Source organism: Nanorana parkeri, unplaced genomic scaffold (genome assembly GCF_000935625.1).
Source record: "Nanorana parkeri isolate BGI_ZX_2015 unplaced genomic scaffold, ASM93562v1 scaffold209, whole genome shotgun sequence".
Lineage (NCBI taxonomy): Eukaryota > Metazoa > Chordata > Amphibia > Anura > Dicroglossidae > Nanorana > Nanorana parkeri.
In genome coordinates, this window is record NW_017306477.1 from 462,988 (window position 1) to 476,217 (window position 13,230).

The following is a 13,230-nucleotide window of genomic DNA, read 5'->3' on the forward strand; positions in this document are numbered from 1 at the left end:
TGAAGACTAGAGCTGGCTCCTAATCCATACTAGAGAAATTTACTCCAGGATACAGTTTCTCAGTCCAGCTTTCTCCCACCTCTGCACAAGCCCCGAAGAAGGGGGATCAGTAAAGCTCCAAAATGCTTTTTTTACTCTTATGACAAATAAAAACTGAACTAGATTGTCAACCACACACCTACCACTCTTCATTCTCATATACTTACTATTGTGACTCTTTTCTTTGAACCCAAAGGGTCTTAGGGAGAAGCCTTAACTAATATAATAACAGATCTAAATGTCTGAGAAAATCCTGCTCCAGCGCTCCATCAATATATCTTCATTATTATGGTGAAGGAATACCTTATGAGAAAAGATTAATGTTATAGTTTATTATTTATTATTATAGGAAATAGTAAGAATGGTGATATTGCACTAAGTTTCCATTGTGCCCATATTTTAGCCTTGCTACCCAAGCTACACTAGTCCTCGTAACGTTTCATAAGCACAGTTAAAAGATCATTCCCTTCCTTATGAAAATTAAAAAGATTGCATAATTGGCCACTGAAATTTTCCAGCATGCTGAGGGATCTCAGCCAACTTCACATCCCCTTCATGACATGTGTTATACGTGTGTTAATGCTAGCTGAGATCAGCCACATAGCTGCTGAAATGATCAGCCTTATGACCTTTGCTGAGTTTTCACAACAAACTCAATACTTTTCTCTGCAAATGTCACCAATATCTTGCATTGCAGAAAGGTAATGCACTTCTAGGATAGTGTACAGACACATTCCAAAAATAATGTGATAGCCATTAAAAAAATTTAACACCACCTCACATGGCACAGCGTGTCTGAGAAAGACAGAGTTTGTGATACAATCAGAGCTTTTGATTTGCTTGTAGCAGCAGAGGGGAACTACATGTTGTAAAGCCTCAGCTGCTCCTTCAAGTCGCCTTCTGACATCATCCCAAAGGTCTCCTGGTTGTTCTCCATCATCTTAAAGATGGCACCCAGCTGTTCCCTCTGTACCCTGGTAAGGAGAATACATGATGCATCTGTCTCTGATATAATGTATAGCACATAAAGGACACAATCCCAATTCGCCCTAAAGAGCTTGCAATCTAACCAGCGGAATTGAATAAAAGCGTAGTTGGCATTAAACTCAACGGAAGCTTCCCTTAGAAATCAATTCATCAACTCTGGGTGCAGCCAGAGAGTAAATGGTTAAGCTCTTTTGGTTTCATGCTGGAGCTGCTTTGGGATGAAAACAGCCTGTCCCCTGCCAGTAGGCTGCAGAGAGGAATGTTGCTCTCTCTTAGTAAGCAGCGGCCTCTCTAGAGAGCGATCTGAAGCTCCCTGCTGCTTGCACAACTCTAACTCTTACTTAGCATGGGGAGGGGTATCGGACTGCTGCAGAGAGGCCACTGTTTACACACTGTGGACTACTAGTGGAGGACAGGCTGATTTTATTCTACAGCTGTTCTACGTTGATGAAACAGTTTAACCATTTACAGTCTAGCTGCATCCTGAGTACATGTATTGACTTAGGGAAGCTGTGCTTTAAGCAGGTATTTTCCAAATAATACAGATTATACAACAAAGGACATCTGTAACATTTTAGAGTAACCTGGGATAAATATACAGTAAACTCCCTGTTATCCGGCATCCACGGGGATTGGTAGATTCCGGATCAATGTAGTTTCTGGTTGCTTGAGAGGTACTATTAAAAGAGGTCTAACTAATGCCATACCCCATACTATACCATATCATAACATTAATTCTGTATTGACTTCATATTGTAATCAAAAGCAAATGAAGACAAATAAGCACACAATCGTTTCCAGGATAATACATGCCACAGATCAGCAGAACAATGAGTACACAGGGGATTTTTTTTTTCTGGTTAGATGAGAGCGCTGGTTAGTTGAATACCGGATAACAGAGAGTTTACTGTAATTAGAAATAGCACCATCTAGTGGCAGCTGTCATGTGGACTGAAAAGGAGTACAAAACAGGTAATGTGACAAAAGGCCAAAAAAAAACACAACAAATGTATAATTATTATATCACTATGTGTGAGGACAGCTATTGAGGTGTATCATTCAGTGCTGTAATGCTGCATGGTGGATGATTATACTATTACAAAGGAGTACGTGGTTATATGAGGGGAGAACAGAAAGCAAGCACTTAGGGAATGCAATGTACTATTTATGTATATTATGGATAATGCTATGTGACACAGCCCAGCTCACTGATCCAATTGCAGATCAGTGTTGTTAAAGAAATATGGGCTTATTTACTAACATAGTGCAAAAATGATTGCGGTAACCCATAGCAACCAATTAGAGATTAGTCTTAAGCAGCTATGATTGAGCAGAATATTGAAAGCTGATTTCTGATTGGTTGCCAAGGTTTACTGCCTTTCCAGCACTTTGCCCTACTTTTAAATAATTCCAATAAAGACATTTATATATCCACATTAATATCTAACAATCACAGTCCAGAGTCAATGAGACATCCGAAATATGTTTTATCTCCTATTGTGTATCATGCCATATAGAGAAAATGTGTATGTATTCATCTACAATGTATATATCAAATACTTAAGGCAATATTTGCATAGATTTAGGACTGGATATTGCACTGAAAGACAAAGCCTTTGGATTTTATTTCCAAGTGCTGGGATTCAAATGGCTAAAGCAGGAAAGATGTGCTGTATAGGCCCTTTGGTTAAGATTACATGATCAGCACTGAACTGCGCAATAGCCATCACTGTTCGAATCAATTCCATCGAACTCCCAGCTATACACTTCCAATAACAGTTACTGGCTTAAATCCAACAACAGAAAACGGCTGGTGTTCTCCTATGGAACTGGTACAGAATTTTGGTTTGCTCATATAATATTGTTGGGTGGGCAGGTCTGATCTTTTCAGTAAATCTCTTTAGCTGGACTGTAAGGTTAACTTCTTATCATCTTCAGTTCTGTAGAAAGACAAAAACAAAAGGAAATCACTAGTTTTATTGTCACTGAAAAAGCAGGGCGTTCTTCCCAATAATACTTCTGTTTGTCTACATGCTTTGCACAGGATAGCCAGTATATCTAAGATGCAGCTAAACTCAGATTCGGAGTGTTTTATATATAAGAAATATGCCTCCTTTTGCTTAAACTGACACTATGCTCAGCAGTTAAATCTTAAAAATGCATTAAAGTACCCTGAGTACAAAAATGTATCTTATTTGTGTATCACTCGGCTGTAGCTCCTCAAATCATCTCTGAATTGGTGCTGGCACTGTCGTTCCTTCTGGAGGGTGACTACTTTTTTTCCCCATGGTCCCTGTGTGCGTTGTTAAGCAGCCAATACTCCAAGTTCAGTCCTGTGATAGACTATTGTAGCCGCCTTGCCCTAAGCGGGGTGACTACCTAAATTTAGTTTGCTAGGACTGTATCCAGTCTAGCTGATTACATAGGGGGTTATTCACGTAGGAGCCGAAGGATCCAGGTGTAGCTTCGGCTGATCCTTCAGCTCTCTTCGGCTGCCGGAACCGAAGGGCTGCTGTATGAGATACTCACTATAGCCCGTACAGCAGCCAAAGGCACCGAGCAGCTCGGCCAAGCCGAAGGCATATGCTTTAGCTCGACTGAGCCAAAGTGACAGCCCAAGCCGGGCGAACGGCCGGCCTAAGGCTGGCCTTTTCGCCCCGCAAATGACAGTTGGGTGGAGCCAGCCGTGATCTCACAGCTGGCGCCACCTAGTTGTAATGACAGATCAGCATCCCCAAATGATCTGGGGACGCTGAACTGTCATTAAACAATTACAACTGGGCGGAGCCGGCCGTGACATCACGGATGGCTCCGCCCAGGTATTATTCATTGGCCGGGACCTGCTAGAAGACTCTAGCAGGTCCCGGCCAATAACAAACAGTTGGGCGGAGATAGCTGTCACTACTAACACTGCCCAATTTTATCTTTATAATTCTTCTTTTGTTTATTTTTATTCTTTTTAAAAAATCTTGTTTTTTTTAAATGTAACTATTTAAGTTTTTAAAATATTTTTTAACCTTTTCTTTCTTTTTTTTTAACTATTATCACTGATTTGCTATTCTGCTTAGTACCACGCTTGGCGGCATTCGGCTATTCACTCACTGCCATGCGGCCCCTATGTAAATAGGGGCGAACGGCAGCGAGTGAGGCGCCGGAGCTCTGGCTCAGCCGATCCAGATGTTGAGTCGGCTGAGTCGAAGTCCTTTTGCACTTCGGCTCAGCTGAACATGCAGAGCATGTTCAGCTGACCGAAGTGCAGCCGATGTACGGCTGAAATCAGCCGTACTGAGCCGTATTGAATAGCCGAACGTTGTTCGGCTCACTTCACTTCGGCTGGGTTATTTACTTGGCTGTCTTCGGCAGCTTTGTGAATAACCCCTATAGTCTGTACTAACTTGGCTTTCCCTAAGGATTCTGTTACTGATTGCATCTGCTTGCTGCTGACATATAAAAAAGCAGTGTGTACCAAAACTGAAGTATACAGGCCCTTTAAAACAGACGAGAGGGTCATTGAGGGTCATTGGTAATCAATGTTATACATGGATAGGAGGACATGTTTCTTACTACCAAAAAACCCATAACAGTTATTTTTTGGCACCAGGAGCAATACTCAGTCCAGGGCACTTATGAGATAAGCCTGGGTTTTTATGGGGTTAGAGTTACGGTCTATGTCAACTGGCTTTTCTTCACTTCAAACAGATTTTACAATTCCATACAAGTTTATGGGAATGCAAAACCCTCTTGAAGCATATAAAATGCAGGTCAGAAGGAGATCAACTGCAGGCCAAATGCACCTGTCAATGAATTCTAAATGATCTCAGAAGCATTTCAACTGATGTCAAACCGATGCCATCAACAACACAAGCCCAAAGCCAGTCAACACAGGTTCTTAGAGTATGGATTTTTGAAGTTGTGTAAGATTAAAATTAAGGGTTAAAGCTGCACTCTAGGCCAACAGATAAATGCAAATTTGAACTAAATATATAACAACTGCTTTATCTTCTAAAGACTGGCACTTTTATTCAGCCTGTAATCCCCTACTGGACAGAACAGCCAGGATGGGGACCTCCCTACTCTCCACTTTAATTAAAACATACATCTTGGTCACCTACCTACCTGACCTGATGGTTGGACAATGAAGAAACTGCAGCACATTGATTAGGTCACTTCTCTTCTTTCTTGTTCCAAAAGAATGGCCAGTTTGAATTAGAGGACTATGCAGAGCACCAGAGCCTTGATTAGTCAACATGTCTGTACCTCCTTCTGCCAGTCTGAGCATACCTAGTGCTTTATATCGCAGTGACATTCAGATTTGAGGTTATATGCTAGGTTTCAGGGTTGTGTTAAGGTTTAAGTGCTAAATGGTAGGGGAAGATTTAGATTTAGGGTATTATTAAGGATTTATGTGAATGAACTACCGTAGCTTTGGTACACTGTTTTTAAGAGATGTCCCCACCCTCATGGGTTCAGCCCACCTAGTCCGGTGCTTATCTTCTTCCCCATTTCAGCGACCACATCCTTTCTTCTGGAAGCATTTCCATTGGATCCTCTACATCCTGTGGACTACAGCTCTTCCCATCTGAATAGGGCTGTGGCATGGATGTTTGTGATGAAGAGAACCTGGAGAAGGCTTTCAGAGGAATAGCTGTGTGACTCCGGGAAGGGCCACACAGTTAAAATCACTGGAACGTTGAAGAAGATAAGTACTGGACCAGGTGGACTGCACTCAGGGCGGTGTGGGTATGCCTTTAAGGACAACTTATACCAAAGGTACAGTTGTCCTCTTTTAGGTCTCAGATGAAGGAAGGGGGAAAATGTTAGGGTTACAGTTAGGGATATGTTAACGTTCGGTGTCAGTACATGAGGTATTTCTTTCTTTTTTCAGCACTGAAAACCCTCCACCAAACACTACCAGCATTGGTTTGTCTGCTTTGAAATATAAGGAGCGAAAACAACCTATATGGAGTACTTACTGCTTATGAGTGAGAGTGGTGCTGATAATAAGTTTGACATGCTCTTTACCACCTACAAAAGGTTGGCCCTTGGTAGGTGGCTTGTGATAACCATTCGGTAAGAAAGTAAAACTAGTGTGTCTTTATTGGTTGTAAGTTATACTACAGTCATACTACAGTAGCCCATACCAGCCACCCCATGAGGTGGAATGTGACCACTTTCAAATGCAATCATGTTCCATTGTCTGCCCATTCTCCTACCAAATTAAGCAGAGATGAGTGTACCAGTGTGGGCAGAAGTCTTGCAAATAAAAGAGGAATTTATGATGCCTCCTAATCATGTAATTGTTTTAGATGCCATGAAATAAGCTGAATACAGATACAAATTAAAAATATCAGTTGTTCTCTATGCACTTTTTATGTAGACATAACTGCCTGCACATCAAATCCAGAGGTGGATGTGTCATACATATAAACCACTGTAGGTGCCACCTGCCTAAAGCTGACTATACGCTATACCTTGTGATTGTTCATCTAAAGGTGATTGCGCAATCAACTAAATAGTGCAAGGGTCAGCCTGGATTGTTTAGATGTCTCCTCATATTACATAGTTTTTGGTAAATCTAAAAGGAGATTGTACAGAGATTGTACAATTAGACAGTATAGCGTATGAGCAGCCTAAGAAATTATGTCAATTCAAAATGATTGTATGTAAATAACTTTAAATACCGAATGTGAACGATATTTTCAGAATATGTTCAGACTTGTGTGAAGGTTGTGACTCATTTATGTTGTGTGTACAATAATATGACCTGTGAAAATGTTTGTGAGCAATGTCACCATTGTCCTTTTCTCCATGCATTGAACAGTGCATTATGTCTGATGCCAGTATAAAAGACCACAATTGCAAAAAAATATTGTACTCCAATACGTGTGCGTGATTAATAGATGCAATGATAGTATTCAGCGTACAGTCTTTTTTTTTATCTTAAGTGAAATTTACATTTTTCATCACGTTTGCATGCAGACCAAGCTGTCCAGTAAAGCTGACAATCACACAGGTTGGGGAAAACTATTGCAGAGGTATGGGCAATAAGTTGTTGGAACACTTCATTTTTTTAAGGAGAAATAGATATTTTGTCAGGTAGACAGTGTAGCAACAACCTCCATTTCCATTATCTTGCCTCTACTTTCCTGTTGCAGCAGTTGCACAGCATGTCTAAATAGAACCACACAGTCCAATAAGCACCAAAGTTTGATCACACTGCCAAATGCATTTCATAATCTAACAGATTTCGTCAAGCATGCCCCCTCTCTCTCTTCCTCAGCTCTACAAATCTTCATGGGGACTTGTGATGAGGGGTATGGCTGTTACTCATCTATGCTACCATAGACTACTGCAGTGGAAGAGCAGGAAGTACATTTTCACTGATAATGAATCATGTATTTTACAAATGATTTAATGGCTTTACTGAGTGCTTATATGCTGATGCTGGCTGATTGGCTGCCAGCTCTGTTCATTTGGAGATTTTCTAACTGGCTCTTTCAATCAGCTGATCGAAGGATGCCGACCGGAAGGGTGCAGACAGTGGCACCCACTGTGCAAATGTCGGCCGGTTCTCAGGGGCGTCCCGAGGCTGGGTGTCACCGGGGGCGGAGACCGATTCATAGGGGGTGACACCAAAATGACTCTGAGTCATTTTGGTGTCATCCATCCAATGGTGGCATCCGGGTGCTGGCCACACCCCCCTTGTGACGCCACTACCGGTTCTTTAGGAAATTCTCCTAATGCATGGACAGCTTTAGCTGACAACCTGCCAGGTAAGTATACCAAATCTATCAGTGTCTTTGGTTTCCACAGAAAGTCCAAGATATTTCTGCTTCAGTATATTAAGGGTCTTCTTAGCAGTGCTCTATTGTGTGGGTTAGGTACCATAGAATCTGAATGATATAAATTATTAAACTACTTGTAGCAAATATATTCCTGAGAGTCTCCTGGTGAAGCAGATGAAAGATGGATCTAAGAAACCTGTTAACAGTTGTCCCCATGATACTGGGAATACTCATTTAGCGCAATCTTCTGTCATTCCAATTGTATGTACAAAATTATATACAGTATGCATGTGATGACAAAGATGATGCCATCTATATGATATTAGCTGGTCCAGTATGAATTGGGGGTTATCCCTCCATGGTTACATTAAAATTGCACACTATACAGTACTGTCAATGTTTTCACAAAGATATGGGTATAGGAATAGGAATCCAAGGAGTTGCAGCAGAAAGGTATTGTGCTCCTATTGTAAGATATCATGTTCACTCAAAAAAGTTCTAATTCAAATCAATATCTCACTTGTGATGCTCATAGATAGCAACATGACATCTGAGGAAAAGTTAAGTGTTTTAGGATACCAAGCGATACCGCATACTTATCATATTCAGAGATTTTCTTCTGTGACTCTCATATAGACTTTGCTCACTCTACAAATTTGTGTTGCAGATTGCTCTGCAATATAGTGTTATCCTGGGACACTGAAGATGATAAGTTAGCTATATTGGTGCAATATTAAGGGGAATATTTAGGGAAACCTCTATCAATTCAAGACCGTATGTACACAATACAGTATCTCTTAATCCCCTAATATACTTGACTACCAAACTATATCCATATGGGGACTTTTGTAAGTGTAGGGAACCTTTAAGGTTCTCTAATTTAAATGGTTTTATGAAGGTGGTCCTTTTTCTAAAGGTAATAATTAATAATATTTGCTGTAATATCTGGTTTGGGGAACAAAAGGTGACTGTTGTATGCACCTCTGGCAGTGTTATAGCTTGTCGCAACCCTTGTCGCTTTTCCTGGTCAGCTTGGTCTACAAGTGGAGAAAAATATAAATTAAAAAATCCACATGAATATCACCATATACAAGTATTAATTACATGCAGTTTTAAGAATACAATATCTTTATGATAGTGGTGTGTTTCTTCTACACAAAACATTACATTTCAGCTAACTGTAGTGAGTCACTACAATACCTCCCACTGAACAGGTTAGGTTTACAATCTTCTGCCACTCAATGTGTGAATGTTATCATTGTGCACTGCACATAAAATTGTTCACGTTTTCTGGTTCATTAATAAACACAGACTGTTTATTTATATCCTGACATTGTCCTGTAAGCAATTTATAACAATGACTCTGTAACACACGCAATTTGCTATAATGTGCATTACAGCATTCTGAACACTAGAGGGAGACCAAGTTCCATGCAGGATTGTGATTATGTCACTAGTCACATCAGTAGCATGCTCATGCAAACAGTTTATTGGTTTAGCTGTTTAAATGACTTTGGAAGTCCCCCAAAAAAAGTTATGTACTAATTTTAAACTTTTCTTCAAAGAAGTAATAATTTTTTGCAATAACGGGGACTTAAATGGGTGAAGAGTTAATCGTCTCTATATTTCAGACACTGTGTTATAAATCAGAGGTTCTGGATGCACCGCTGGCCACATGGGCATGAAGAAACCACTTGCATGTCTCTACCTATTATCCTAAGAGCTCATTCACGCGGGAATCGGCCGACACGTACAGCTCTATGCTGCGTGCACGGCCATATCGGGCAGCTCCCGGGAAGGACAGGTGCTGCGTGTGATTAGTACGCAGCCCCTGTCCTTCTCTATGGGACTTCGCAGCCATACGCCCCCTACGCTCACCTCAAGTGCAGGTACGTACGGTACAAGTATGCTCACCCGCACGGACGCGCAGGGCGGGTAAGCGTAGGGCGGCGTACGGCCACATAGTCCCATAGAGGAGGACAGGGGCTGCGTACTAATTACACGCATCACCTGTCCTTCCCGGGAGCTGCCCGATACGGCCGTGCACGTAGCACGGAGCTGTATTTGCCGGCCGATTCCAGTATGAATGAGCCCTTAAAGGCATAGTCCAGCTTTTCCAAAAAAAATTAAAAATGCACGGACTAAAATATAAGAAAACAATGTGCATGTATTCGTTTTTTGGGTTTTAGCCCACAAAGCATTGCAACCACAATCGGTGGATTGTGGGTGCAATATTCAGGCTCATGCAGACTCTTCCTCCCAGGCCCTGGCCGTACCAAGAAATAGACTTTCAGTTACAGGACGGGAGAACTTATTAATAGAGTACAAGTGTGCTGGCGTCTACCGCAGTGGCAGATGGGGCATGTAGTCTCTACATTCACAAAACATGTGCACCGCCACGTACAACTATGCCAAATGTTACAAAAAAAAATGACAGGGGCCTGTGGGGAGAAGAACCCCACAATTTGGTTAAGTGGGGCTAGTTAGGGGGCTGGGGGATGTGACCATGTTTTTTGTTGCACCCTGAATATTTCCATTTTTGCAGTCAAATTTGAGAAACTCCCATTATATATATTCGTTATGTGTTCCCATTCACACAGCATAACTAAAAAATACTTTTAAAAAGTTTTACCTTTTTAATTGACTCTTTGACGCAAGTTTATATGTAGGACTCTTTTTTTTAGGTGCATTACATGCAAACACCCAAACTAGGTAGGATTTTTAAGCAAGTAAAAAGTAAGCATTCCTTTATATATTTTTTTAATTATGCTATGGGAATGGGAACATGTAACAAATATTAAGTAGTTCTCCCAATTTGGCTGCAAAACTGGAAAATGGGGAATGGTTGTAGGCAGAAAGGTAGAAAGAGTGTGCCCACTCTATGTCGGTACACTCTAGAACTGACAACAAGAGCAGAATAAACTGCTGTCCTGCTCTGCTAGCATTTAAGCTTCAGGTATGCAGAATGTAAGTGTATTGTACAATATTCAACCAACAAAAATGCACACACTGTTCTAGGACATCCCAGCTTGATAGCACTGGTAGTCAGGCCCACAGTCTAGAACCTTTTGTTGTATACAGGAGCTCTACGTGCCGCCCCTGGTTGTCCTGTCACCTTAGGCAGGGCCGGATTTCCTACAAGGCCAACCAAGGCCCGGCCTTGGGGCAGCAGGGAGTAGAGGGGCAGCAGGGTTGTGGAATTTCTATCTCCCGATGCCTGGGACATGCAGTTCCGGGCGCCGGGCGGGTAGTTGTTTTCTACATTTAGCCTTGGTTTGGGCAAGCAGAGCTAAATGCACAGTGGGGGAGCCGCTGCTTGTTTTGTACAAGTGATCCCGGCAAAGTCGCCAAGATCACTTGTATGCAGCCTGCAGGTCTGCCATTCTCCATGGGGGGGGGGGGGGGCACCCCAGCAGAGAGAGTAAATCCGGCCCTGACCTTAGGTAACAGCCTATGATGGCTATGCAGAAATCAAGCCCTAGGAGCTGGTATTTTAGACTTCCTTCTGAAAATGTTAGCTGTTTGACTACCATGATGATGCTTTGACTTCAATACCTTCTTCAGCAACAACTAAACTCCTGATCTGCATGTTTGTTTGAGGTCAGTGATTCAGATACCACAGAACCCATAACTTTAGCATGGAAACCAAGCAACTAGTATTTTTAGAATACGAAAAAGCAGTGATAGACACTACGTATTCCCTAAGCACAGATCTCTGTTTTCCTTCTTTGAGGTCCCAGCCCAATAGCCTTACCACATACAAGGAGACCCATTAATTAAATAAAAAAAAAATCAACATTTAAGTTGGCTAAGGTAAAGTACACATGTATGGAAGTAAACCTTTGACCTTTTTAATTGCTAGAGGTATTGTAGTGGTTAATGGAGGGTGACTGGGTCAGTGTGAAGGGATAAGGGATAATGTAACAGACATGTTAATGGGTATTACTGGAGTCTAATTACTACACATTGGGCGCAGCTTCTTACCACACAGTGTTTGGGCACTGTACGTGTTACAGGGATGTGAGATCAGAGGTCAACTCTATCCTGAAAGGCAAATTTATGGTGCTTACCATCATACAATGTACAAGTAACACATCACATGTGGATAACATAGTGGTGGAGGCATCCATTTTGAGAAAATGTCATGCGTCCACTTATTTAGGAACTGCTGTCATTACTACCAAGTGAAGGGCACAAAATGGCTGCTCCCACCATCCACTCAGGACCAATACCTTTCTTTTGCGAAAGTTTTATTGGCATTAAAAGTATACAAAATAAAAAGAGATTACAGTACTGCAGTAGAAAAAAAAGAAGCATAGGGTAAGCATAACAAACATCAAGAAAATTAAGTAACATCAGTAATAACACAGGCATTCAACATGCACAAGAAAAGAACGTTGTCCCTTGCCATTTATCATATCACAGCCTCAGACCACTTCCAGTACATTGGTGGGTGTTTGGGGAATGATATGGAGACAGATGGCAGAAGACACAAACTTGTCGGATCGTCTAACATACCTATGATCGTTGAAACAGGAGCACAAGGAGGGCCGTCCTCAGCATACACAGCAGATACAGGAATGCATATGGTCTAACTCAATGTGACACAGAGGACTACAAATGGGCACAACCACACCATGGAAAGGTAAAATAGGCGGAGTGGGGCCATCGGTGTAAATAAAAGAATTTCGATTCTTATCAGCCTAATAAAGGCAGGGGCAGAGCCTAATATGATTAGGGCAGGAAAAAGAGGGTTAGACAGTAAAGATAAGAACATGGAGTGGTTTAGGCACAGTTGGTGATTATACTCCAACAAGTGGTGCCAGATTTTAAGCAATTTAGAGTTGGAATTATACAGGACAGCCATAAGCTTCTCATGTATCATGATACCAATGACTCTGTTTAACCTCCAAAAAATTCATGGTTGCCTGCTTCCATGCTTAGGCAATAGTCTGGAGCATAGCCAGAAAGATAAAGGTTGTCAAAATTCATGGTTGGCTGCTTCCATGCTTTGGCAATGGTCTGGAGCATAGCCAGAAAGATAAAGGTTGTCAAAATTCATGGTTGGCTGCTTCCATGCTTTGGCAATGGTCTGGAGGATAGCCACAAAGATGAAGGTTGACAAAAACTCATGGTGGCTGCTTCCATGCTTTGGCAATGGTCTGGATAATAGCCAGAAAGATGAAGGTTGACAAAATTCATGGTGGCTGCTTCCATGCTTTGGCAATGGTCTGGAGGATAGCCACAAAGATGAAGGTTGACAAAATTCATGGTGGCCGCTTCCATGCTTTGGCAATGGTCTGGAGGATAGCCACAAAGATGAAGGTTGACAAAAACTCATGGTGGCTGCTTCCATGCTTTGGCAATGGTCTGGAGGATGGCCAGAAAGATGAAGGTTGACAAAAACGCATGGTGGCTG

The 13,230-nt window shown here is 41.7% G+C and overlaps 1 protein-coding gene across 3 annotated transcripts in view; it reads right to left on the minus strand.

Annotated features, from left to right (window-relative positions):
• Positions 1 to 779: 779 nt before the first annotated feature.
• Positions 780 to 13,230, minus strand: part of MXRA7 (matrix remodeling associated 7) — a 45,698-nt gene continuing 33,247 nt past the window's right edge. Inside the window, exons 4-5 of one of the 3 annotated variants that reach the window (XM_018555688.1) lie at positions 11,796 to 11,855; positions 2,310 to 2,966 (exon numbers count right to left, since the gene is read on the minus strand). In XM_018555688.1, the coding sequence (XP_018411190.1) occupies positions 11,822 to 11,855 (34 nt within the window). In that variant the 3' untranslated portion in view covers positions 2,310 to 2,966; positions 11,796 to 11,821. Of the gene's footprint in view, positions 1,014 to 2,309; positions 2,967 to 11,795; positions 11,856 to 13,230 lie in introns of those variants that run through there. The other 2 variants (XM_018555686.1, XM_018555687.1) reach the window with 2 other exon arrangements.